Source organism: Labrus mixtus, chromosome 11, assembly GCF_963584025.1.
Source record: "Labrus mixtus chromosome 11, fLabMix1.1, whole genome shotgun sequence".
Taxonomy (NCBI): Eukaryota; Metazoa; Chordata; class Actinopteri; order Labriformes; family Labridae; genus Labrus; species Labrus mixtus.
In genome coordinates this window covers 22837722-22865302 of record NC_083622.1, presented here as the reverse complement: position 1 = coordinate 22865302, position 27581 = coordinate 22837722, and the positions used below count along the sequence as shown (strand labels likewise).

General features: G+C 38.6%; 2 protein-coding genes across 2 annotated transcripts; both read right to left on the bottom strand.

Moving 5' to 3' along the window:
• Positions 1–13: 13 nt before the first annotated feature.
• LOC132983197 (CD209 antigen-like) lies at positions 14–8323 on the bottom strand. The gene is made up of 7 exons (XM_061049430.1): positions 8139–8323; positions 7712–8054; positions 6814–7190; positions 3076–3151; positions 2813–2881; positions 1852–2586; positions 14–833 (listed from the first exon to the last, which is right to left on the bottom strand). The coding sequence occupies exons 1-7, from the start codon at positions 8295–8297 to the stop codon at positions 439–441; spliced, it is 2154 nt and encodes a 717-aa protein (XP_060905413.1). The 5' UTR covers positions 8298–8323; the 3' UTR covers positions 14–438.
• A 2139-nt stretch (positions 8324–10462) lies between these two features.
• Positions 10463–21514, bottom strand: colec10 (collectin sub-family member 10 (C-type lectin)). The gene is made up of 7 exons (XM_061050979.1): positions 21219–21514; positions 19442–19513; positions 16043–16114; positions 13816–13869; positions 12881–12976; positions 12138–12349; positions 10463–12042 (listed from the first exon to the last, which is right to left on the bottom strand). The coding sequence occupies exons 1-7, from the start codon at positions 21388–21390 to the stop codon at positions 11794–11796; spliced, it is 927 nt and encodes a 308-aa protein (XP_060906962.1). The 5' UTR covers positions 21391–21514; the 3' UTR covers positions 10463–11793.
• Positions 21515–27581: the final 6067 nt, after the last annotated feature.

Genomic DNA, 27581 nt, shown 5'->3' with positions numbered 1-27581 from the left:
AGGCACTCCATCATTCTTTTATACATGTTTATTGTTTATTTTATAAACAGTGGAAGAAAGATACAGTCATTACAATTGCACTAAAACACAACATAGCGGTAGAAATATAGTTATATACAATCAAAATATTAATAAAATAGGAATGTAAGTAAAATATCAAGCAATAAGTACAAGAAATAGTTACAAGAATAAGATTGAAAATAAGAATACAGCTTAGTACTAAGCGCATCTATCAGCTCTAATAAAACTTTAAAAAAGAAAAAAAAAGAGAAATATCACCTCCATGATAACCTGACAAAACCGTAGAAATTAAAGAGAAAATGAGAAATATCACCTCTATAATAACCATGAAATCTTAAAAAAATAAAAAAAGGCTTGTTATATTACAAAAGGGACTGTAGGATATATAACAGGATGAGGGGGACTTATAGACATTTTTCAATTGCTACCCCCTTGACCTAAGGACTCACATGTCCATGAAAATGCATTCCTACAAGGTGCATCATTCCATTTCACCTCATCACGGGAAAGCTCCACACAATCCTCATTTCCAGCATCATTCGGCTCCCCTTCTTTCCAGGATCCCGGACCTTCCAGGTCAGTCCCATCCACCCACTGCCACACGCCTTCTTGCAAGTTATCTGACAAACCAATCCAGGAGTAGCTATTACCTCTGCTGACAAAAACGAGCTCAGATTCTGTTTTTGGCATTGCCAGGTCCCCTCCTCTCGCTAGACAGTCTGCTCTGCTCTTTTCCCAGGTGTCAGTCTTTCCTTTAGGAGAGTAGTAGTAGCACTTGTTGTTATGAAGTTTCCATCCAGGGAAACAAGAAGCTAGAGAAAAATATAGTTTAAAAATAAGTTAGTTGGAATCTTAAATACAGGTTAAAAAATGTTGTCCATCATTATTTAATGTTAATTACAACAAGTCAAAATGGTAAACGGTAAAAGGCGAGGCCACACCTCTTGCACATGCTGCCAATAAACGCCTGATCTTATATCAGTCAAAAAAGCTTTGAAACAAATTTTTTTACAAAAGCAGACTTCTCATTTTGATTCTGCCTTAGTTGCAAGAAATGAAAATTCTGATGTATTGAAATGAAAACCAGCCAAAGATAGGCATGTACACACTCTTGAACCGAATGAGTCAGTTTTAAATGGTGTAGCTGAGATGTTTTAAAAAGATCTGAAATATGAACCTGAAAACTGTTGTTAAGATTCATGTCTAGGATTAGGACTAGATGGAAATAAACACTGTAATATAAGCCATTTTGGTTGCTTTGGTTTAATGTTGACACTTATAAGGGGTGACATATATGTTTCCAACTTTATGCAGAGTATTGCGTTTTTATTACTTCCCAGTGGTGTTAAAATAACAGATATTGTTTTTAGAAAGCCCAATATGAAGCTGTACTGTGTTTAACACTCATAACTTCTCTATCATGCGGGGAACTTAAAGTCATTGAAAGTATTCAAGTGTTACTGTTAAGCAAAAAAAACCTTAAAGCCCCACAGAGGTATGCACTTCTGTCAAACATTCAACAGTAAACAGTAGAAGATTCTTTAGACCTGTCAGACTCATCAATAATCAAGCCTCATAACTTAGCATTGCTAAAGAGGAAGGCGGGCACATTGTAGTAGTAAGTAAATATAACCTCCCTGTCCTACAGGTCAATCAATCTGAGGAACTCACTCATACTCATGACTTGATTTAAAGTTTAGATCTACCTCTGACAATTGCAAAAAAGTCAATCATAGTTTAAGTTTTTGGGTGGCTCCAAGGGTGGCCAATCACATTTCAAGGGGGGCAACCCTAGATCCTACTCTGTGGTTGTTAAAGTAGATTTCATACCTGTTTGGTTGAGTTTGAGCCTGTTGAGGTCGTCTTGAAGCATATCTCGCCTTTGAGCCACAGTGTTGTATTTGCCCTGCAGGATCCCCAGCTCTTTGTTCAGCTTACTGGAATTAATCTTCAGCTGGTCTCGCTCAATTCTAAAAGCGTCTCGCTCATCTATCAGAGTATCTCTGTCTTTAGTCAGGTTGAAGATTAGAACCTTCAGATCGTTTCTCTCAACTTTCAAAGCAGCACGCTCAATTGTCAGAGCATCTCTCTCATCTTTTATGGCACCTTGCTCTTCTTTGAGAAAACCTTTGTATTCAGTCAGGTTGCTGGATTGAATCTTAAATTGATCTCGCTCATTTTTCAGAGCAGCTCGCTCATCTCTCAGAGCTTTGCGCTCATCCCTTAGATCATCTCTCTCTGTGGTCATGTTGCTGGAGTAAATCTTCAGTTGGCCTCGTTCCTCTTTCAGAGCTTCTCGCTCATCTTTCAGAGCATCTCTGTCTTTAGTCAAGCTGCGGGAGTAGTTCTGTAGTTGATTTCTTTCACTTGTTAGGGCTCCTCGCTCCTCTTTCAGAGCTTCACGTTCATTTCTTAAAGCATCTTGCTCACCGCTAGCAATGTCCCTCGTTTGAGTCAGGCTACTGGACTCAATCTTGTCTTGCTTGTCTCTAGTGCCCCTGTCTTTTGTCAGATTATAGATCAGGTCTTCATACTTGGCATCCCAGCCGTTAATAGCACTGGTATCTGCAACGGAAATAATTTACAATCATTAAAAAAATCACGAGAATTATCAATATGCAGCTCCTACAATGAGTGCTTTTTTAAGAGATTGACTGTTGCAAAATATATTAGAGTGATATATCAGACTTTTGGGAGTTTAAGGACTGATATTACTCTGAAAGCTCTTACAGATTAACAATGAAGCATTTTGCTGTTTTTATTCTTATTGCTGAAAAAGTTTTTCACCTACTGTGAGCCACCAAGATTACGGTGAGCAGAAGAAGCACCAGACACACCACAGCAGCTCCAATCCGCCACACTAAAAGGCAAATTATGTAATGAGAACAACAAACAATAGAAATGTGTACTTGATCTGAAAGGTTTAAAAAACAATATTAAGTCCCCTTTCTTTTTTTCTATCTGCATGGCATGGTATATAGCATTTTCATAGCTACAGCTTCTATTGCTGGAAAATAATAAATGTAATCAATTTGTTGACGTTTATATTCTTACCTACACTTAGAGATCTCTCATTTTTTTCCCCATCATCGATTGTCATCAGATACCGAGAATCTCCTCCAAATGACATCTTTCAGAATCTTGGTGAGTGTCTTCCACTCTTCCACTCTCACTCTAAAAGAGTTTTCAAATGTTGCACAAGACTGTTTTTATTGAGAGCAGTAATTTGCTGAGACTGCAAATTCATGTTCGGGCATGTATGAGTTGGGAAAAACAACATGTTGGGGTGGAGTCTTTCTTATTGTAAAGCAGATCTCTGAAATCTTTTGACATAAGATTTGGGGATGTTAAAGATTATGGAAAGATTTTAAATCCATTTTGATATTCTGCATTTCTGCAAACTTTTCTGCATATCATTTAAGATGCCAAATTTGCAGATATTTTCAAATCATCATAATTTTTCTTTAAAGACTTATGCTCCTTATTAGTCAAAAGTAGTTATGAGTTTGAACCTATGAATTAGTTTCTTTCTTTCTGTCCACCAGCAATGCTTGCACAGATTTGATGTATTTGATCAAATGAAGCATTTTTTCTTGCCTCCCTCATTATTCTCTCTTCATTTGATCTGGTCTCACCTCCTATATTATTAATTCAACCTTACCATCACCTAATGTTCTGCTCTTTTCTTCCTTTGAAGTATTACATTTACACCTTTCTGCACTGTTTGTTTGTTAGTTTGTCAATCCATCACTAACCGTAACTGCTTGTCAAGTTCAGGGGAGGGGGGACTGGAGCAGATCCCAGCTGTCATTGAGCGAGAGGTAAGGAACACCATTTAATCTCAAGAAGGCTGACATATAGAGAAACAATGCCACTCATGGACAATTAAACTCACAAGCATGGTTCTGGAGTGGGAGAGGTAGCCACACATCGTGCAGACAACATGCCCTTTCTGGCCAAGGAACATTTTTGCCAGATACAACAGCTCTATCCACTGCACCACCCTGCAGCCCTACGCCCTGTCTTATAAAATAAAAACAAATATGAATTTGATATTTCTTTTTTATGTATAAAAAACTTAAGGGTTTTGTTCTCCAATTCAAGTCATTTTTTTTTCTCTGTCTTGGACCTCATGTCACCTCACTTCTTCTTCCATTATTTCACTTGTGTTTTAGAAAAAAAGTACTGTGAGTCTTTACGGATGGTGCCATACACAGTCTAAGTTACTGGACAGTCAGCAAAACTCTCTGCTTTTACGTCCTGTGAACAATAACAGGATGTGAGCAAGTGTATAAGTGCTGAAGTCAAGCCATTTGTATTTATTTAGCCAAAACGGTCCAAAATATCCCTGACGGCTCTTAATGATTCATACAGCATAGAAAACTCTCCATGCAGAAGAGGAGGCCTCCTCTTTCGGACAGGTTAACATGCAATATATATATTTTTTTCAATAGATATATTGTGTAAAGAAAAAGAAAAGACCAACATATTAAACAGTACAGTACAGTAGATACAAAAAGATGAAAAAACCCCAATATTATGAATAATATGGTTGAAGGTCAATGCAACTTGGTGGTGCTAAACACAGATCTTACCCAAACAAACTCCTCTTTTGACTGGTGACTACTAAACAGATAGCAGGGGGGCACTGGTGGCTTAGTGGTTGGTGGCGCCCCATGGACGGAGGCCATGGTCCACCGGGCGGGCAGCCCAGGTTCAGGTCCGACCTGTGGGTCCTTTCCAGCATGTCGTTCCCCGCTCTCTCTCCCCCTGATTTCAAACTCTATCCACTGTTCTATCTCTTCAATAAAGGTAGAAAAAAAAAATCTTTAAATGGATACCAGAAAGAAAGAGAAGGGGAAGCTCTGGATTAAGGCGGCAACAGCCAGAGGGAGCAAGGTGAAAAGCTGTTTGCTTGAAATCAAGCAGGTTAGGTTGGCCTAATCCAATTCCAATTTATGTTTACAACAGATATTTGATACAGCGATATATTATGAGAAGTATATTAATGTTTAAATGAGGGGATTGCACAATGTTTGAGTTTTGTGATGAAAGTATGAATTCCACTTTCCTAGAAATAAAGAGCCACTCAGCCCTGACTCGACATGCACAGACAAGACACAGCAACGGCAATGAAACAGGAAGGATTCGTCAGAGGAATAGGGGAACAACCTCTGTTCCTCTAACAAAATACAAGTCGTTATTCCATGGTTACTTTATGTAAGCCCTAAACATTGTTAGGACTTTGCATTAAATGTCTGTAAGCTATAGTGTTTTTATATTATATTTTTTACATCATATTGTTTGTGTCTTGTTTTTTTGTATGAATTTGTTATAGCTTGCTTAATCACAAATCATTAAAAAATCATCATCACCTGCGATATAGAGTCCAGCCAACCCATAGTAACCCCAATCAGAATTATCAATGTCTACTGCACTTTCCCCAGAACAGAAAAGCTTATTTAGCAATTCAGATGCCGTTAACCTGCTTACATTTAGTTTCACTTTCTGTCCACTTGCCATATCATCTGATACACTCGTGATTTTATTTAATCACGTTGTTTTCCTTAGAAAGGTTTCATAACCACACCACCCTAAAGTGGTAATCTTTATTTACTTCCATACTTTAATATTTAAATATATTATTTCTAAAAGAAGTTGCAGTTTGAATTTAAAAAAAAAAAACAACACAAATTTTTCTTCACATGTTGTCAAAAGTTTTATACCAATGCGATTTGTTTCATGTAACTCAGTGAAACCATTTTGAATCAGGATTTATTTTCACAGTTAAGGTTATGATGATGAATCTGGCCCCTTTCCATGAAGTCAACTTCATTTAAACCTTCAGGCATATGAGGACAACTAGAATATTAAATAGTCAACTACATTGAATTGAAGTAGATCAAATTTGTTTTAGAACATTTGTGAAACATAAATCAGTGAAACATTAAACATTTTCACAATAAATGCTATACCTATGTATATATTTTGTTTTTCAAATATATATTTTTTTACACTTTTTTAGATAGTAATGTCCTTCAGTTTATAGCGAACAGTTTTAAATTCAAGTCAAAACTGATATTAATGTTTGCTTTAACCTGCCCATTATTGTCTTCGACTTGGCAACATTTGACACATTTGCACTAAAAGAAAAGAAACATCAAATGTTGGGGGTATTCTTGGGCAAACAGCTTTTCTTAATTCAATTGTTAGGTGCTACAGTTTATTCTTTTTATATCTTAAAGAGCAGTTCGTGATGATATGCCATAGTTAATGTTTAGCTCAGGCTTTAAATATGAGATTCATAGGTGTTATAACCCCTGAAAGGGTCTCAGTATAGTTTAGTGTGACTGGCAGTTAGAATCAATGTAATCTGTAAAAGACCCTTATTTCTGTTACTTGTTGTCTGTACTTGAAAAACACTTGGCATGTTTATTCTTTGGAATTACATTGTACCAGAAATAAATCTAGTCTCTTCTTCTATCAAATATATTAAATATTGCGGACTTCTATCTAAGTCTGCAATATTTAAGTCATTAAATCGTAAAACAAAAAAAGAACTTAGTGATCCATTATCCATTTATTCAAGCTTTTATTGTATATTTTAGAATCAGTTGGGGGAAAAAACATATAAAAGATACAACTGTGTGTACAAAACGCAAGGCTTCGAACTAATGATTATTGGTAAAAGCAGGATAAGATGAAGAATGGTAAAAACTATTGTCATGTTTTATTTTAAAGTAGTATATTCAACAACAGGAGGAGTGGGCCTCTGCTGCACACTGGACCTTAAGCCTCACACACCCATCCAAATTCAGTGCTGCAAGCTGCATCATTCCATTTCGCCTCATTTTGTGCAACCTCAACACAGTCCTCATTATTATTAGCATTGTTGGGCTCCCCTTGTTTCCAGAAACTCCAATCCTTCAGTTCAGACCCATCCACCCACCTCCACCTGTCTTCTTGCAACTTGTCCGACAGGCCGATCCAGGTATACATATTACCTCTGCTGACAAAATCCAGCTCAGTCGTTGTTTTCGGCATCGCCAGGTGCCCTCCTCTCTGTTGACAGTCTTGTTGGCTGTTTTCCCAGGTTTTTCCATGTCCACTGGGAGAGTAAAAATAGCACTTGTTGTTGAACATGGTCCATCCTCTGGGGCAAGTTTTTGCTGGAGAAAAATACAAATACATCAGTGAGTTTTGGGAGCTTAAAGTTTTGAAACTGATTTCCATTTTTAAGTTTTGTTTATTACAACCACTGGAAAAGAGGTTCAAGGGATTGCCAGTCCTTCGAGGACATGCCTGACTCCCCAGATCATCCCAAGACCAAAGACGATTCTTTAGAGATGCTGATACATGCTAATGAGTCTGCAGTCATCTAGTTTTTAGTCTTCAAAACAATAATTGAATTGTTCCCAGTGAACGATACCATTCCCTAGGAGGCAATCAGTTTGCACTTGGTTGAAAGATTTCTGAACAATTGTGCAGAATATTTATGATTACAATTCTATCTTCAAAAGTATTGTAGTTCAATTATTCTTGAAGAATTTTACAATCCATCCAACCAACTACATTAGTATTTGATAATGTACCTTTATTTCAGCACCATTTCAAATTTCCTTCTACAGTATTGAATCAAATATAAATTAGATTAACAATTTTCTGTTTCTTGCTAAAGTTAATTACTTACCTTTGAGCCTGTTGATCTCCGCTTGAAGATTATTGTGCCCTGCAGCCAGAGTGTTGTATTGGCTCTGAAGAGCCTCCATCTTTTTCATCAGGTTACTGTATTGAATCTTCAGTTGGTCTCGCTCATTTCTTAAAGAGTTCCGCTCATCTCTCAGAGTATTTCTCTCTTTAGTCAGGCTTTGGGATACAATCTCTAGCTGGTCTCGCTCATCTTTCAGAGTACCACGTTCACCTGTCAGAGCATCTCGCTCATCTCTCAGAGCATCTATGTCTTCAGTAAGGTTACGGGAAAGGACCTTAAGAAGGTTTTGTTCATCTCTCAAAGTGTCTCTGTCTTTTCTTAGGTTGCTGGAGTAAGTCTTGAGTTCATCTATTTTATCTTGCAGTGCGTCTTGATCATTTCTCAAAGCGTCTCTGTCTTTAGTCAGGTTGCTGGATAGAACCTTGAATAGGTCTCGCTCACCTCTCAGAGCATCTCTTTCTTCAGTCAGGTTCCTGGAGTTAGTCTTCAATTGATCTTGTTCATCTTTCAGAGCTTCTCGCTCATCTCCTAGAGCGTCCCTGTCTTTTGTCAGGTTATAAATCATTTTTTCATACTTGGTGTCCAAAAGACTGATATCTGCAAAAAATAATAATACGTTTGGATCAATGAAAAACCACACATATTTTCAAGGAAGCACTCCTAAATCAATCAATCAATCACATTTATTTATAAAGCACATTTAAAAACAGCAACAGCTGACCAAAGTGCTGTACATGAAACAAAAGCAATACAGATTAAAAAACAAAAATAAAAATAACAAGACAAAACTCACACATAAATGTTTGCCTACACACATGCACACAGACTACTAACAATATAATTAGACAATAATATTAGAAGACATTTGAAATAAGTACATTTGAAAGAAGTATAAGCAACCTAACTAGGACTCAAAGGCCAACGTGTAGAGGTGTGTTTTGAGGCGGGACTTAAAAGATTCCACATAGGGGGCAGACCTGACTGAGGGAGGAAGGCTGTTCCACAAGCGAGGGGCCTTGACCGCAAAGGCTCGGTCACCTCAAAGTTTATAGTGAGAGTGAGGTACAGCTAGGAGGCCCATGTTAGAGGATCTGAGGGGCCTGGTTGTTGTGTAACTCTAAATGGAGTTAAACATTTACTTACTGTTACAAAAGGATGTTAAGGGCTGAGGATTTTGAACAGTTGAAACTGAGTTTTACAAGTTATATGGTTCTGAAAGCTCTTACAGATCACACTGAACTCTGATAATTGTGATTAGATAAACAACGGATGTTCTGTGTTGGTATGCTCAGAAAAATAGTCTACTCACTATGGGCCACCAAGGTCACAGCCAGCAGAAGAAGTGCTACACACACTGCAGCAGCTCCAATCCACCACCCTGAAGAACAGATAAGCCAATGAGGCAATCAAACTACAAAAAGCATTGCAAATGCATACATTTTCTTTTAAGAGTCCCCCCATCTCCTTTTATCTGCACGTCATTACGCACATAATATGATTTAAAATAGCAACAGTGTCAGCTACCATCTCTATAACTGTATAATGTAGCATGTCATGTATCTAAAAAGTGTAAAGATGTATTCCTACCTAAACATCGAGCTCTCCTTCCATTCCTTGATCCATCCTCAATAGTCATCAAATGACGAGTAGTAGCTCCTCCGATCTCCTCTGATTTGCTATCAAATGTCACAGACATCTCTCAGTTGTTCACCCTTCCAGTCTACAGAGAGCTTTCAGATGTTGCATTTGATAGTTCTTATTGAGATCTGTTATTTGCTGATACTGCAAATACATATAAAGGCATGTAGGGTTAGGGGTAAATGACCTCTTGGGTGGGAGTTGTTCTTACTGGAAAGCAGATCTTCGAGAAAGAAAAGATAAGCATAAGAGAAGTATTCAAACACATTTTCACATCATGTATTTCTGTGAACAAACTGTTTATTATGCAGATTATTCTACATTTGCAGTATCGTGTATACTTAACAACTGTATGCCTTTTTTTTTGTGTAAAGGAGAAATTTGTTGATACATCTTTTATTGTACAATCTTCAATACTATCTTCAATCCACATGAGCAGACAAACAAAACTTGAGCTTAAAAAAACAAAAAAACAAAACCCTCTCCAACAGATGTTACCTTCTCTGTAACCAGAACTAGACTGCTTGAAAGTATCAAGTAGTCACCTTTTAAACCAGAATCCTCTCCCACTGGGCGTTATGACATAACTTTTAAAACAAAAACACATTTTCTTATCAATGAAAGGATTTTAACTTTCTATACCCACGTAGCCTTGACATCAATAATTTAAGCATTTTAATCAACATTTTAATTAACATCACAGAAACGTATCTGTGGAGATACAGTGAAGACAAATTGTAGGAGCCAATTTAGTGTGTGTGTGTATTTATGCGTTTTATTTCTATGGCTTTAGTTTATATGTTTATTTATGTACTCAATTTGAACACTACGTGGTGATAATTGATCATTTGGGTTAATTGGTCAGGTGGTTGGTTGAGTGTTTATATGTCACAGGTGAACAGGAAACGGGGGCATAGGTGGTGGGAACATACGGTTCTTACCAGAACAGAACGTAACACAGGATAACGCAAGTAGGCTATTTAACATAACACAAGAACGACAACAGTATAATCTCGGAAATAACAACTCATCATATCATCATCACGGGTTGTCTCTGCTTCATATGTGACAATAAACTGGAACATCAGAAAGTACTTTAATTTTGGACATTTGTTTATTTTTTATGCGTCAAGCACTTTCCATACACCTATGCAAGTGACTAAAGGCAAGATAAGAAATTTGGACATTACATAGTCACTACACAAACATTTCATTCGATCACTCAAGTCATGTGACCAGTATTGCGCGCCAAGTCCGCCTATTTACTGTGCGGAGATGAGCCGCCTCTGTTTGGCACACAAACGGAACACAGTTGAGCGCATGTGTAGCGCACCATGAAGTAGGCTGATAGAAATGTAGTCAAGAAAGAATAGAGCTCTCAAGTGTGCACCCATGGTCGCGCTATGAAACGGAAAGGGAAAGGAGGATGATGGTGTGATTTACTTAATGATTAGCAGCACTGGAAGAGGGGAAAGTTCGCTGTATGTGTGTCAGCGTGTGTCTGCAGTCTGTGACAGAGCAGCGCAATAGACGGTAAAAAGAACCCTGTTATTCACAGTCTATGCATCGGTTACAGATGAGACCCCTGGTGCTTTCATTGTAGGTTACTTATATTTCAGTTATATACAAGCACAGAGTCTCGATTTGTTGTACTAGAAGGATTTAATATTTGTGTTGCGACCAAAATCATTTGCAAACAATCCAGCCCCCGGCCTCCCTATTGCCTAGAAAGCAATATTTTACCTCCTGTAATAGCCTTTGCTGAACTTTAAAAAACTCCCAGTGTTGAACTCACAAAACCAGTTTTACTTCCCACATTTGCGTTAATCTTTCTTTTTTTTGTTTAGGAAAAAAACAAAAACATTTCTGTTATTACTGTAGGCAGTCATAGTGAAAAACATGTTTCACCAGTTTCCACTCTTTTACATCTGTAGTTTCCAAAATGATTTAGGCTATTTATTTAAAGAAATGGTAAAAATACTGGCTAATACATAGATAACACAGCTAACACTTCATCCATGAAAGGTGATGCTCAGGGGAGGATAATATTTTGGTTTGAACTTGTTAATGTTGAGATTTTGGACCCCCCCCCCCCCCCCCCACAGCCTTTTAACTGAAATGAGATAATTGGTTAAATGTGACTTTGACATCATGTCATCAGCCTGTGTTGATAATATCCAACTGAAGAGGAGGGGTTACTTTGGAATGAAGTAGTTCCATCCAATTTTGTTCACCGCAAGCTGTGATAATTTACCTAAATAGTTAACCTAAATAACAAAGCAACAGTTTATGATTATGCAGGCACAGTTTATATTTAATTCCGGGTGATTTTTTAATTGCATACATTTTCCATTCCAACATAAACAAGAAAATATCAAAGCATACATGTGATCCTTGCATGCAAGTCTAAGTGTTACATCAACTTAAAATGATACAGAGACAGATGCCCCTCCTCCTCCTCCTCCTCCTCTTCTGCTGCTCTTTGGGAACTCACAGATGAAGAACAGGGTTGCTTCACACTCCACATGACCCCACGTTCCCGTACTGAGCAGCTCCACGCAGCTTGAGTTTGTGCTGGGAGATAATTTTGAATTTAATTCCACCTCTTGGCTCCAAGCTGCAAAACCTTGCAGAGGGCTGGTATCTGCATATACATAAGCACTAGTTCCACCCTGATGTTAACAAAACAGGATTAACTGTTAAAGATATTCAAAAGTTATTAAAAAATGTGACCTGTGATATTGGGTGTCAGAGGGGGACCACTTACTGTGTCCACGCTTTGGGCCTGTACTCCAATATAAACTCTTGTCAGTCCGGCCTGACTGACATAGTCTGCCATGAGGCGGTTGGTGTTGTTGGTTTTTGGCATTCCCAGGGCGCCTCCTCGTAGCTTACAGTTCATTGAAGCATCTCTGAACTTCTTGGCCTCCTTCACCAGCAGGTAGTATCTCTCTTCTGTTTCTCTCAGCCCCATGATCACTGCATAGGACAGGGGTCAAAGGTTGCAATTGGGTTATTAACCTTTTTTCCATCAAATAACAAAAAGGCAATATAATTAAAGTTTTGTTTGGACAAGTATTGTTTGTGGTCATGTACCCAACACCATATAACCTTTTAAATCACTATAGAAAGTCAGGGCAGATGGCATTATGAACAGAAAACATTTATTTTAAATGTCAGCCTATCTGCTGATGACAGACCACTTGTTCAGACCTAAAATCAGATGAAAAGTCAGCAAACTTTTTTGATTTTTTTGAAAATGTTCATGAACCATTCATCAATTACATAAAAAAAGGCCTAAAATACAAGTTTGTTTGTTTTTTACATTTATCTTGAGCATAACCCTTGACACACAAACCTGGAAATGCTTTGCAAACATATTTACACATTTTATTTACAATAAAACAAACAACAATGTCATGGGGTAAATAAAAGAGGAGGATGTTTTTTTTTTAATCCTCTGGTGAACAAATTCATACTGCTTTGTATAATATGCGATAAATGACTCACCATTCTTCACAAACTTGACAGCATTCCTCAGCTTGCCTATGCTGACATCCAGTTGGCCAACCACCTTTCTGTACCTGCCACAGTCGCATGTTGTACCTGATGGATTAAGAAAGATGAATCATACAAAAAAGTGGGGACATGATTTTTTAAGAAAGATTCAGCTTCCTGAGCTATGACTGTGACCATCCATACCATATACTTTAATAGAATTATAATCACTCCTCTGCTGCTGCAGAACAAAGACCTCCTTCACAATAGCCTGGGTGTATTCAAGTCAATTTGATTCAATGGACAGATTGTATGCAATAAACTTGAGACATTTTATAGATATATAATCAGAACAGAGTCATTTTTTTTCTAGTCAGCACTTTTGCCCCAGTGCTACCTTTGGTCAGCCTCTATTTGGCAAATGATAGAATTGATCAGATTGATGGAGGGCAGAGTGTGCACTTTCATTTAGTTTGAGAACTGTATCTTCAAAGTGTCAAAGTAATACACACTTGAAAAGGGTGATATTTAGCACTTGAATGTCGTTTGAGTTCAGCTCTGGTGTGCTGGAGCCAAAACAAAGACAAGCATCATGTCTAATACTCTCTGACAGCTGAGTAGTATTTTGGGCTGCTTGGCTGTATTTCTGCAGGAGGGAGCATAACCAAACATGTCTCGTCATTTTAGTGAAACCAGCCACAGACAGATGTTTGTTTTCTTTATTAAAATAACTGAAATGACAATTCTTTGCTCAACCAGCTCAGATCCATTTAGAAGAATGACTGTTGAAATTTCAGGAAAATACTGTACCTCTATACTGTCTGTGTATTTTAAATGTACATTTTTTGTAACCTCATCGTTTAATACTGAAAGAAGCAGAACAGGGGTTACTGTCCTACAGGACTTTAATAAATAAAACCTTGTCAGTTAGGATTAAACTTACTCACCTGGTTTCCCCTTGAAACCACAGGGCCCTTCCAAACCCAAGTCACCCTTGTCACCTGCAATACAAATCTGCTGTAAAAAAAACATCATACAATTTTGATGGTAGGGATTTTTATTCTCTTTAAATATGAAATCGGTTTCACAGTTAATTAATCCAAAAATAATTGAACTTGCAGTTATTTATTATGATCGTGGTTTTGTTATGTAGTTATAGTGTATTACCACTAGATGGCTGCATTATACATTTGATATTTTCAATATGGCTGCACACAGGTTTAGATTTCCTTAAGTCAATTCAACAAATTTCACCAAGAAAAGATTTTTCAAATAGACCTCAATATTTATTTGAATATGGAAAAAGTTGATTTAAATTGTATTCATTGTGTCTAAATGTAATCCAGACCATAAATATTTAATGATATCCAATGCTTTCGACGTAAATAGAACTGACAGTTGCAACTTTTGGGGAAGTGGGCTGCAGTACAAACATCACAACAGGCTGTTGTTTTGTGAGGAAGAGCCAGAGAAGTGACGTCTTGTACCTGTCCACTCTGACCAGTCTAACTGTTTGTTATGAGTCAGACTCAGAATACACAGTAACAGTATGTGTTGACTGAAACGTTCAAACTGTAATGAACAAGTGAAATGTTCATGTTTCACTTGTGTTATCCTGTTTCCAGTATAGAGGCTCTGTGGAGTATTAAAATAAAATGCTATCAGATATGCACTTTACATGTTTTGTGCCTATGGTACAGTCTGCCTCATACAGCCTCACTGCAGTTGTTTTTTTCATTTTAATTCACAAATTTCACATGATTTTGATTTTTTGGGGGGCTTTTTATGCCTTTAATGGAGAGACAGGACAGTGGATAGAGCTGGAAATCAGGGAGAGAGAGTAGCTAACTACATGCGAGAAAGGAGCCACAGGCTGGTTTCAAACCTGGGCCACCCGCTTGGAGGATGGGGCGCGCGCACTAACCACTGAGCCACCAGCGCCCCAATTTCACATGACTTTAAAGTCAAAAGCTTTTGCTCTTTCTGTTCTGAGCTTAGTATATTATCTTCACATAATATTTTGATACTGGGTAAGCATCTGCATAGACTTAAAGCAGACAGAAAGCATTCTCCTCATGCATCATAACAGTCTTCAATATGTCTTGAACTACGACCAATTGCTTACTTAGGATGGAAAGAGCTTTTTTTGTGAGCGAGCTCGTAGCACAAGCAAATCATATGAAACAGTAAGTTAGTCGTGGTTGTTTGTGATCCTGCTAAAGCCAACATTGCAATAAAATTGCATGTTTTTTTTTCTCTCCAGGTGTTTTATGAGCTGCTGGCGCTCAGGATCAAGGAGAATCCAAAGCCATGACCTCACTCGGTTGCCTAAGATGGCTGATGCACAGCCACTTTCCTGGAAGTGCATTAAATATAATGAATACTAAAAAAAAAATGAATGCTGAAAAAAGGGCAGGGGGAGCATAACTGCTCATAAAAATACAAATACAGCAACTGCATGACATCAACCTGATTATTGTGATTCCTCGATCTTTGGATCTTTGGATGTGATAACTTTAAAAATAAAGGAAACGGCAAAAACACTCGCTCTTTTTTCAGAGTAACTGAAATTGGCTTATATAGCCTTGGGACTAATTAGGATTCCTGATTCTGGTAGAAATGTCCACTCTTCTTATTCAAATATTTTCTGTCTGTGGTAATGGCGCTGTTCCCCATGCTAAGGAGGAGCTCAGGAAACCATATTTCTCCTTTCAGGCACTTATAAAGACATTATGGTCCTGTAGAAGCAAAAAAGCTACATTGCAAATTTGTTATTGTTATTGATGAGTTTTAATGTTTCATTGCTCAGTGATACGGTCGAAGTGGGAGACTTCAGAGTAATACAGTTTGTCAATTTCTCTCATATTGGAGATTTTCTTTTAAGAGACACAGAAAATTGAAATGTCAAGCTAATTCATTTGAGTACTGTGCAGTGTGTTGGAATAAGCAATGACACTGAAAAGGCCTATTTTTTACGCTGTTGTATCAAACTAGCTGCATTTAAAAGTCACGTTTATTAGATAGCACATTTCTTATGACAAGCATAGACTAATTGTGCTTAAGTGTCATTATAGAAGAGCTGAGATTTGTGATGGAGAGATAAGCCAGATCATTGTTTCAAACTTTCTATTGAACTAATGATTGAAATATTAAAGCGTGGTTCCTGTGTTCTACCTTTGTCTCCCTCAGGCCCCGTCTTCCCTGCATGGCCCACCTCTCCTTTAAGCCCAGTTTCTCCTGGCACTCCTTGGGACAAGAGAAAGAAAGACAAAGGAGGAGAAGGATGAGGACTGAGGAGAGGATATCGATGACTGAAGGTATTTGAGAAACGACAAAGAACAAATCATCATCTCAGTTTTAGGGTATACCGTCCAAATCCAAACCAGTGTACGTTATAAACACAGAGACAACAGGCGACATTTTCCAGAACCTCAAACTCAATTTGACATGAATGTGGCACATGTAACTGTAAAATCAGGCATGCATTCTGTCATTCATACAACTATCTCCATCTTTCAGGGCCTCCATCATTTACCATTTGTTCCCAGATTATTTCTGGTCTTCTCAAGCCGAATCAATGTAATTGCAAGCTCCTGTCTTGTTAGAGATCATCTCTGCAAGCCCTGAGGTTGTTTTCCTACAGTCATCGCATAGTTTGGATCAGAAATCGATGCTGTTATTGTTATTATTATGCCAGTGGATAGATTAAAGGAACACATGCTGATTTTTTTGCAGGCACTGATGTAGTTTTGGTTCAAAGATTCAAGATTGACCTGTTCTGCTTCACAGAGCAGGTTTTGTGTGAATTTCTTTTATTTTTTTAAGCTTCTTGTGTTTGTTATTATTTCTCTTCTGATTGTTGTCATCAAAATATAAGTTGTGAATTATTTTCCTTTGCATAAACTTGAGTGTTTTGGAAAGAGTGTTTGGAGGACAGAGAATATCAGAGGGAGTGAGAGTGTGTGCACGCATGCGTGTGTGTGTGTGTGTGTGTGTGTGTGTGTGTGTGAGAGTGAGTGAGAGAGAGTATGGGAAAACTACAGAGCAGTCTGAGGCTTTCAGCCAGCACATGAATGAGTATTTCCTCAGGAAACTATTCAACTGGAAATTGATGGCGTTTCAAATACTAAGTGACGCACTAGAGAGGCCTATTGCTGTTAGAGGGATTTGCCACACACACACACACACACACACACACACACACACACACACACACACTTACATACACACACACAGCCAGCTAGTCCCTTCTATTTCCCACTTTCTCATGTGTATTTTTGACTTGATGATTTGTGAGAAGTGCTGGCGAAAAGGTGTGGGGTCTTATGGATTGTGTGAGGTCTGCTAGACTCTGTACTGCTCTGGATTATGGGAAATTTCACAGTTTCAGAATGGTCTGTGAAATTTCTCAGTAATTTTCAGCATGAATGCCTCAGAAGAGTCATGTCAAAGTTAATATTTTGACAATACTGAACTCAGCACTGATTGTGATCAGCAATAACGATTGCTTGTGCGATGTGAAGACTTGAATCTGTCTCTACCTTGTTACTCCTTCTATGTCTATAAAAGTAGATTAATCTTGTTTTTGCTGCACTTAAGCTCGCCAGTTAAACTGTCTTTCCAGACGTCAAGATAACAGTCCCTCCTATCACTGCAGTTGTTCTTTATAATAGCCGACCCCTCCAACTGGTTTAACGTCTGGATTCTCCAGCTGCTGGAGGATAAAAGGGGTGAAGGCCACATTTTTCATTCTAATCTAACAGACCACAGTAAGGCACTTTCACAACACCCTAAGCTATTGTAAAAAACGTTCTTACTGGCTTTAACAGACGAGATGTTTTTGAGTCTAAGCAATTTGAAAATAAAGGTATAACAGCACTTAGCAGACCTTAGATCTGATCAGTCCTGGCAACTTGTTGACTAATAGAATTAGCATATAAGAATACCATTTTTTTCTGCTTTAAAACTTTCTGGACGGAGAAAAAAAAAGGGTTTGGTTACAAGGAGTCAGAATTTCCATTTGCGGTATGGTTCATTGCAACAGGTTCACCAATAAATTAAGGAGTGTAAACAACACTCAACTCTTCTTTGTGTAACACTGAAGTTGAGTGGAAAGCCCAATTAACAAAAATGGAACTCCAACCCTTTTAAGAGACTGTTTGTTGACGTCAATAAGCCTGGAGCAACAGTTTGTTGCCCTCCGGAGAATTCACAGTCATGTATTCCCTTTTAATGTTCCAAAATTAACCAAGTGTTTCCTGTAAAAGGCTTAAATTAAGACAGGGAATACATGCGTCATCCACTGAGCTGTTGACATGCTTACAGAGTAATCATAGGAACCTGCGTTCATTCCTACAGTAAGCATACACAGAGAAACCATAATGACTGGGTGCGCTATACTGCCGAAAAATATCTGCAAAGTTGAAAAGTTGAGAAAGGGTCAAATATATATACACTTCCTCTTCTGTACGCTGTTGGAAAGGACTCAAGTTGTCTTGGCATTTGTCTTTCACACAGTGTGATGAGAGAAGAGTGTGTGTCCGTGTGAGTGAGACGACCTCTGTGTGAATAAAATAAACACTTGCGGAAAGCAAGAGGGCAGCCAGGGTCCAGAGTGTGCGTGTATGTACAATAACGTACTGTGGGTTCTTATGTCTGTCTACATCTGCTTTTCTATATATTTCACATCTTGCGTGCAAATATGGCTTGTGTGTGTGTGTGTGTGTGTGTGTGTGTGTGTGTGTTTTTTGGTGTCAGTGTGTGTGATATGGCTGGTTGGTTGGCCTGCTAGTCGGCCCAGTTGGGACACACATCATGGTGAAGCGGGACACCACTGCGTTCCTCAGCAGCAATTTACACGTCTGCTTCCTCTACACACAGCAGTGCAGCTCTGTCTGTCTGAAAAAAGTTTGCCAGAGCAAAGTCATGCAGTCCATGTGAAAGCTCAAAGCACAGACTAAGACATGATTGGTTGTGAGGTTTACAGCAGCATTGTCAATGACATACAGAGGGTGAAATCACAATTATATTTATGTTTGTGTGAAAACATATTAAGGTAGGCCAGTCCACCTACAGTATTAGTTTGAGTTTTCTTCAGCCATGTTACACACCCATGGTAATAAATACAGAGGGGCGGTTATCATTATGTAAATAAAGCACCTGTTAAGACTTTTATTAATACATATTTCCAACACAGAATCTATTTTAAACTGTTAAGTGTCTTGACCGATACGGTATTGTCAATGGAATTTTTGCACATATAGAAAACAGCAGTTAGACATGTAAAATAATAAAAGCACAACAAAAGCCCCCCCCCCCCCCCCCCCAATAAAGAAAGAAATACAAAGCAATAATTAATCTGCACTTCAAACTTAACGAGCTCAGTACAAGGCAGTCAGTACCAAAACCTTACATGGAATATAGTGAATTTGGTAGAGTCTACTGTACATGTTCTGTATTGTTTCTTCCCGTTCAGTCCTTACACTGTAGCTAGAGGACTAAGTAACTAGCCAGCCAACTTCCTTTATCCTTCTAAAGACTCTTTATATGACAGAGTTGATGGGCGCTAGATACCTGGAAGTCCTGGTGGTCCATTCTTCCCCAGTTTTCCTTGATCTCCCTCCTCTCCAATCTCACCTTGGTCTCCTGGATGAAAAAAGAAAAGTCAGCGAAGACGAGTATTACAGATAACTTGATTAAATACAAAATGATATGCATTTTACAGCATGTGACAAGTTTTATGCACGGTTCTGTTCTGACACTGTCATTTCACTTTTCATATGCTCAGTTAATGTTCGTTAAGCCAATTCAAACTGATTGTATTTTCTATAGCCCTAGATCTTTTAAGGATCCGCTGCAGTAGAGCTCTTGGCAAGAAATCTTGAGAGTCTTCAGAGTGTCTCTGAGAGCTATAATTTCCCCCTTTTATGCCAACAGTACTTCATGTCTTTTAAAGTACTGTTCTTTGAAATGAAGGATTGTAATAAGCCCCCTCATTTAGCCTGGAGGAGTATTAGGAAAAGTGATTTCTTTTATTTTTCAGACTAGGATGACATTTTCAAGTAACCTAAATCACTGCAGTGTAACATGTTTCTGCCTGCATAACAGTATTAACATTTCTGAACTGAAACCACAAACAGTAAAATGATTAACATGGCTTACTAGAAAGATAAAGGAGGGAGGTCAACAGGAGATATCTACGGTAAATATCATCTACAGTAAACTGTGTGTTTGAAGAAAATGGTGTTTCTGGTGACTTTACCAGTCCCACATTTTTCCTTCTCAATAAAAAAACGAAATACTGGAAAATAACTTTAAAATGGTGATGTCAAAGTACCAGTAAATGCCATAAAACATGTTGGGAAAGTTTAAATACATTAGAACAATGGATCGTTTTTATTTTTTTAAGGATGAGGAACATTGAAAAATGCACGTCCTTCACCCACTCGAACACGCAGACATGAGAAAAAACACACTCAGAGACAGACTCGGTGGTCACTTGTATCTGGGATGAGTCTTGTACAAATAATCAGTTCAGTTTAGAGGCAGCTGTGTAAATACACACTCTCACTACGGGACTTTCTTAGTAGAATAAGAAATTCAGTAGAGCATTGACAAAATGTCCACTCATATCCTATCGAGCGTATATGATGTCACTGCTGCCTTTTTGCTCTAACCATGCCAGTGCTTCATTTCATTCAGTCTGTAGTTTAAGAAAAAGTCAGTTGGATTGACGCTTACATACAACTAAATGGCTAACAAAGAAGAATGATCTCTCTTACTGTATTTCAATCTGAAGTGAATGCTGTGTTTGTCAGTATGGAGCTGAAAAAGGTGCTTAGCTTAACAGTGTTTTTTATTAGTTCTGTCTGTCTGAATCAGCAGGGGAGCGAGCTACTGGATGTCATAAAATGGAAAACACACACAGGGAGGCATTCCCTCCAAAACACTATGGGGTAGCAGACTGCAGGATAATAAACTACAGGACATTTCATGCTTGGTGCCTTTATCATCAGCTCTGTAAAGCCTGAAGCTTATTAAGGGTGTTCCCTCTGAATTTTCCACTCAGACTTTTTTTTATTGGACACAAATGAGGGTCTCAACATTTACATCATGAGGAGTTTTTTGGTTAAACTCATTTACATTATCGGTGAGGTCATAAACTTCACATGCTTTATCTCCAACAGTGTGAGCAAACAATTGTGCAGATTATGATAATGAAGCTAAACCAAAGAGTAGGAATGTATATGTGAAGTCCTCTTAAAATAGAACATCTTCAATCATCTTTTGCTATCATTATCATGTTTAGGTACTTTACAGTGAACTTTGAACAAACACTCACATACTCTACCTTTAGCTCCTGGTAGGAGAGCATTGGTGCAAACTTCTGTAGAGGCAAAGACGTAGTTGAATGCAGCTGCTAGCACAAAAAGTTCCAAAAGTCCCATCATCTTCCAAACACCACTGACCACTGAAGGAGATCTGGATTTATGATTTCCAAGATGTAAAGTCCCAATAGACATCCACACACAGTCTTTACTATAAAAGACAGAAGTTTGATGTAGCTCTAATACGCAAACTTGCTTCAGAGAGAGTGAGAACAGAGCTGTGCTAGTGTTTATAGAACATAAGCTTCAATGCTCTCTCTCAGTCACACACCCACACACACACACACACACACACACACACACACACACACACACACACACACACACACACACACACACACACACACACACTTGTTTATAGAATGTTATCAGTTACTTGTTATGATGTCAAACAACACTTAACAGATTACTGCATTCCTGTTTATCTCGCCCCTTGGTATTTGAAATAGTTCTGTACAGTTTTTATCTCAATTTTGATACAGAATTGAGAAATGAATGGGAGAATAGCAGTAAAGAACAAATACAATGTATAATTTACATATTTATATTCATTATGTTTAAGAATGCATTGTAAAAAACTGAAGAGAACTTTTACATTTCTGATCCATAACATTCTCTTTTAATAGCATGAGCTCTCTTTATGTGCGTGCAGATTTATTATAGTTTGTTGTGTTTTATATTAGGGATGCAACAATACATTCAGCCCATGCAATACATACACCGTTTTTTTTGTTTTGTGTTCGGTTCATCGGTTGTGACGGCTCGGGCCATTAAAGTGTTTCTTTGGTATTCTATTCTTAGGAGTTTTAGGTAATATAAAGGAACAGCAATGGGGTAAAAAACTGTTTTATTCTAAAACTATTTCTTTATTGTTTCCATTTGTACACATTCCTGGCATTTTAAGTATTGCCATGTAGTCTCGCTGTAGAAATAGGAATATTTTAAAATACTTCATGTGTTCTCCGTTCACTTTCACCTCGACCATCATACAGGGATCAGCTGGTGGCTGCATGATAGCCTGCTGTAGTCTGTTGCTTTAAAGTTGGACAAACTCTGTAATTGTTTCTATTTGAGTAGGCGACACTATAAACAGTCATTTTGCTGTTTACCATTTTCACTTCCTTGTCATCATAATCAATGCTGAAACCAAAATGTCCCCACAACACTGATTTAAAAGACGGCGGTGTTTCCTCATAATGCTGCCTCTCCTCACCACTCGCCATGTAAAAGGAATATGTAAAATCTGACATCAGTCTTTTCAGCTTCCCCCAACTTTAGCGCATAGTGATTGGATATTAACCTGCAGGGAGGAGTTTCCTTATCCCAGTGTGCAGACACAAACAGAGCCAATCTGGAGAGAAATACAATGCATGGAAGATTTTGGACAACAGATAAACTGTGTAATTTTAGACATACCTGTGTCAGGAGCTGCTGGGATATTTTCACAACAACAAGGGAGTAGCAATCTTTCCACCTAATTGTTTCCTCTCTTTTCCACTCCTCTTGTCTTTTGTTCTTCCTCCCACCCTTCAGACCACTAACCGTTTAGGGAAAGGTACACATGTACACACACAGATGTTAATTATGTTCATGCACACATAGACATGCCAACAAACATGTGAGACACAAAAGGGTCGATGCACTATGCATGTACACACATTCTTGCGTCTTTGCAGCCTGTAGTTTGTCTAAATGTGGTGCAAACATACAGGGATGAGACGGTTTTATGGGCTTGGAAGGACAGTGAGGACGGAAAGGAGGGTGTGTGCCCCGGATCCAGGAAAAAGATGCAAAGAAAGACACAAATAGGGTGAGCAAATGAGAAGAATTTAGGGATGAATACAAAAAAAAGACACGAGACAGAGCTAACAATGAGGCATAAGAAAATAGAATGAGAGTGTAGTCAGAGCCACATGTCTTGGCACTAATAGGCATTCCTTATTCAAGAGCTGGGATGTCTTAAGCCCTTCATCAATGAGACAAATCATCAGGGTCTTAGTGTGATCTGCTCATTGATGTACAGGGAGGGACTGATCGAAAGATATTGATTCAAGATTCATCTTAATCAGGCCCTGTCTATTGCTCCCTGAGGGACGGATTTAGCCAGTCACCACTTTAAAAGCAGCCAATGTAAGGAAAGGAGTTCTATGATTTGTTGCCTGTATTGTTGGCTGGTTACAATGTTTGTAATAAGTGTGGAAAAAACCTGTTAATAACACCCAGTATTGGGTCAACTTCTGTTGTTGATGTTTGCTCTTTAGGCAGTCTCTGTATGAACATTTCAAACCATAGCTTACACATAAATCAGTTTTTTGCATCTACTACTGTTTGTGTCTTTTTTTTTTAATAAGAAAAAACTTAAACTAAAACTAACAGCATGTGTTTATGTTGCTAGGATTTTAAAGAGAAAATGACTTGTTGGCTAACACTGAGGGGCATAGCCATTCTTCCAATTCATTGTTTGTCTGAGCCTTAAGAAAGAAGAAGTGGAGAAAGAAAGGCTGCAGTTAAATTTAACAATAATCTAGGCCTTGAACCCATTGGTGGCAAACAGCTGTCTATTTTATTAGCAACATTAGCCTTCATTAAGAGTTATATTTGAGTCCACATTTTTCAGGTAAAATTTGTCTTAATAAAATCCCATCAAATCTCTGCACTAATCCAAATGCAGATTTTGGCATCCTCTATCAGCATTATTGTCTAAATTGTGTCTGTATGGTTCAACAAACATCATAACAAATATCAGTTGTTGCACTTAACTGAACTTGACTGAATTGTTGATTAAAACAACAAACAACAAAACATTCTGCCTTTCTTCATTTCTTTTTTTTTAAGATTTATTTTTGGGCTTTTTGGGCCTTTAATTGAGAGATAGGACAGTGGATAGTTGGAAATCAGGGAGAGAGAGCAGAGCAGACAGGCGGGAAAGGAGCCACAGGCTGGATTCGAACCTGGGCCGCCTGCTTGGAAGACTATAGCCTCCATACATGGGGGGCGCGCACCAACCACTGCACCACCAGCGCCCCAAAATTCTGCCTTTCTATGCATAGATAGATCTAAAACATTTGTAGAGGGCATCATGTAACTTTTTCCTCATGGACCTTGGAAAGTGGTACTGGTTGGGAATTACATTGAAAAGTGCAGCGATGCATTATGGGACCTATCTTATTCACTGTAAATAGAAATGCAGTTGTTTCCGCTGTGTCTGACAACAAAATGATCTGTAAGCAGTTCCTCTGTTTGTTTGTGTGCAGATGATGTTGTTCTTCTCAGTCTTTGAAAACAAATGCCTTTATCTATCTTAAAGTCCTACATAATGAAAATTAAACACTGTAATGCAGATTGCCTGATAAAGGCCACGACCTTATCTGGTAATAATAATTAAAATGGCATTTATTGAGTGGTATCTTCTCGGCTAAAATAGGTTAACTCATCCCTTTCACTCAGGTTGGCTTCACATGTTATAAATAGAGGATAAGAAGCTCAGACATAATGAAATATTTTATAGTATAGCCAATAACCTGTACTGAAATGAGCCATTTGAGGTACCAGGATATCTCCTGGTCACCTTCCTATGAAAGTTTTCCAGGCACATCAAACAGGTTAGAGACCTTAGGGTAGAACCAGGACACACTGGAGAGATTATCCATTTCATCTGGTTCGAGATCGCCTCAGGATCCTCCAGGAATACCTGGAAACAGGGCTAGGGAGAGGGATGTCTGGATTACCTTGCAAATGCCTGCTGCCACCACAACCCCAGTCTGGTGTCATGTTTCAGTTGAATTTTGGAAAAGTGAGGCATTTCCACTGTACTTTGTCTAAACCTCAAATATACACACACACACACACACACACACACACACACACACACACACACACACACACACACACACTCAATGCTCTCCTGAAGGCTAATTGTTTACATGTGGTTCGGATTGTGTTCTCTAATTAAGAATGTGATTCACACTTGTGGATTGAGGGTTGACTCCATAGTGGTAACCGCACCACAGCCCTTCTCAGCTGCTTAAAAGCCCATTTACAACACTGTAAGTACCATTTGTGTTTTAAAGAGTACAAGTTGTATAAAATACCAACATATGTGTCAGTGACAAATCAGTCAACAGCAACTTCAGCATATAAAATGTAACCTACCTAACCTCTGCTTTCAACCACATACATTTACTGCTTAGTGTTTTTGTCATAAATTGGACAAGTCACTTCTGTGGAAGTTAATGCCCTTTCTCTGGAAAGCTGTGAGGCACGCAACAAACACTGATGACAACCAGCCAAAGTACTTTAGCCTGTTGCACAAAGTTGATCCATAAACAACTCACTTTCAGGGTTTGTTTTGCTGTCCCTCCTTTCCAGACACTATCTAACTTGCCTGGGAATTATTAAGCCGTTATATTCTGTTCAGCACATGGCCTCAGACTTGACTTGCTTTTCAGACTCTCCTCCTCCAATCAGCACTGCATTGCTGAAATCAAACCTCATTTCCCTCCTGAGCTGCTGAGGGTCCTACTCTTCATGTCAAGATATTCTCCCACCTGTTTTTAGGAACTTTATCTTTCATGCCTACCTGCTTACCTGCCACTCATCCTAAAACAGGTTAGGTTAATAGATCCACAAGCTCACTTGCCAGTGTACCAGCTTCCAGCTCCAAGCACCCAATCCTGTATCAAAGCCTTTTGCCTTCTGCTCAGCATAGACCTCCTAATAGACCTTGTGACCTCAAAAGATATTCCCTTCCACCAGGTTGACCTCCAGCTTCTCTTCTTCTGAAGGACTCTGCCCATCTGCCCTTCTGCATGGGGCTGTTCACATTGACTCCAAAATCGAGGCTTTTTGACCAGGAAATACAGGCTTGTTTGGTTGCAGAGGTCTTAAGTTTTAGAAAAGGTGGTTTCAACACAACGTTTATCTTTAATGACTGAAAATGACCTCTTTGAGAAATTGCAATCCGGTTTTAGAGCATGTCACAGCACAGAGACGGCCCTCCTCAAGGTAACTAATGACCTTCTTTAAGCAGCAGGTAGAGGGGAGGGCACAATTTTAATTCTTTTAGATCTTAGTGCAGCTTTTGATACGGTTGATCACACAATTTTAATTGATCGTCTCAAAAACTGGGTTGGCATAAAGGATGCTGCACTCAGCTGGTTTTACTTTTATCTTTTAGAAAGAACCTTTGCGGTCACCATAATCACCTGCTCCTCCTTTACCTCTAACATTACCTGTGGTGTTCTGCAAGGTTCGGTTTTAGGTCCCATTTTATTCTCCATTTATATGCTGCCACTTGGCCAAACAATTGAATGCCACAAAGTCTCCTTTCACTGCTATGCAGACGACACACAGATATACATTCCTTTGACACCAGAGGACCCTAGTAGCCTAGCTGCTGTCAGAAACTGTCTAAATGATATCAACTGCTGGATGGCACAAAACTTTCTCCAACTAAACAATTCTACATCCGAAATCATTGTATTCAGCCCGCCAAACTCCACTCATATTTCAAAGAGCAGCCCCACTGCCAGAAATCTAGGAATAACATTTGATTGCAATCTCACCTTCAAATCCCACATAAAAACAGTTGTACAATCATGCTTCTACCATCTACGCACGATCTCCAATATTAAAACAATACTCAACTCAACTGGACCTTGAAAAGATCATCTCGACTTGACTACTGTAACTCCCTCTTTTCTGGAATCACTAATAAATCACTGTCTCGCCTCCAGCTAGTCCAAAATGCAGAAGCTAGGCTTCTTACTGGTTGTAACAGACGACATCACATCACTCTAATTTTAGCTTCATTACATTGGCTTCCTGTAAGTTTTAGAATTGATTTTAAGATTTTACTTATTACTTTTAAAGCACGGATGGGGCTGGCTCCAAGCTATATAACAGAGCTGCTAACACCATATGAGCCAGCCCGCAGTCTTAGATCCTCAGGTGGGGACCTCCTGGTCGTTCAAAAGTCGAGACATAAAACTAAAGGTGACCGGGCCTTTTCCGTCAGACCCCTCAACTTTGGAACGACCTCCCTGAGGAGATTAGACTCGCAGATTCCATTAGTTCTTTTAATATCCTTCTTAAAACGTAGTTTTAGAGACTTGCTTTTATGTGATGTCCTCTTCTTAATGTCTTTTCTTACTGGTTGAACAATTTTAATCGTCTTTTAATTCTTACTGTCTTTATATTTATGCTTTTATCTTGTATTACTGTTTCTTTTCCCTTAACTGCTCTTATGGCTCTTATTTTGCATTCGTTATATTCTTGCTGTTGTTTATGTTCTTCTGTGTTTGGTATGGCTTGGTTTGCTCTTGTTT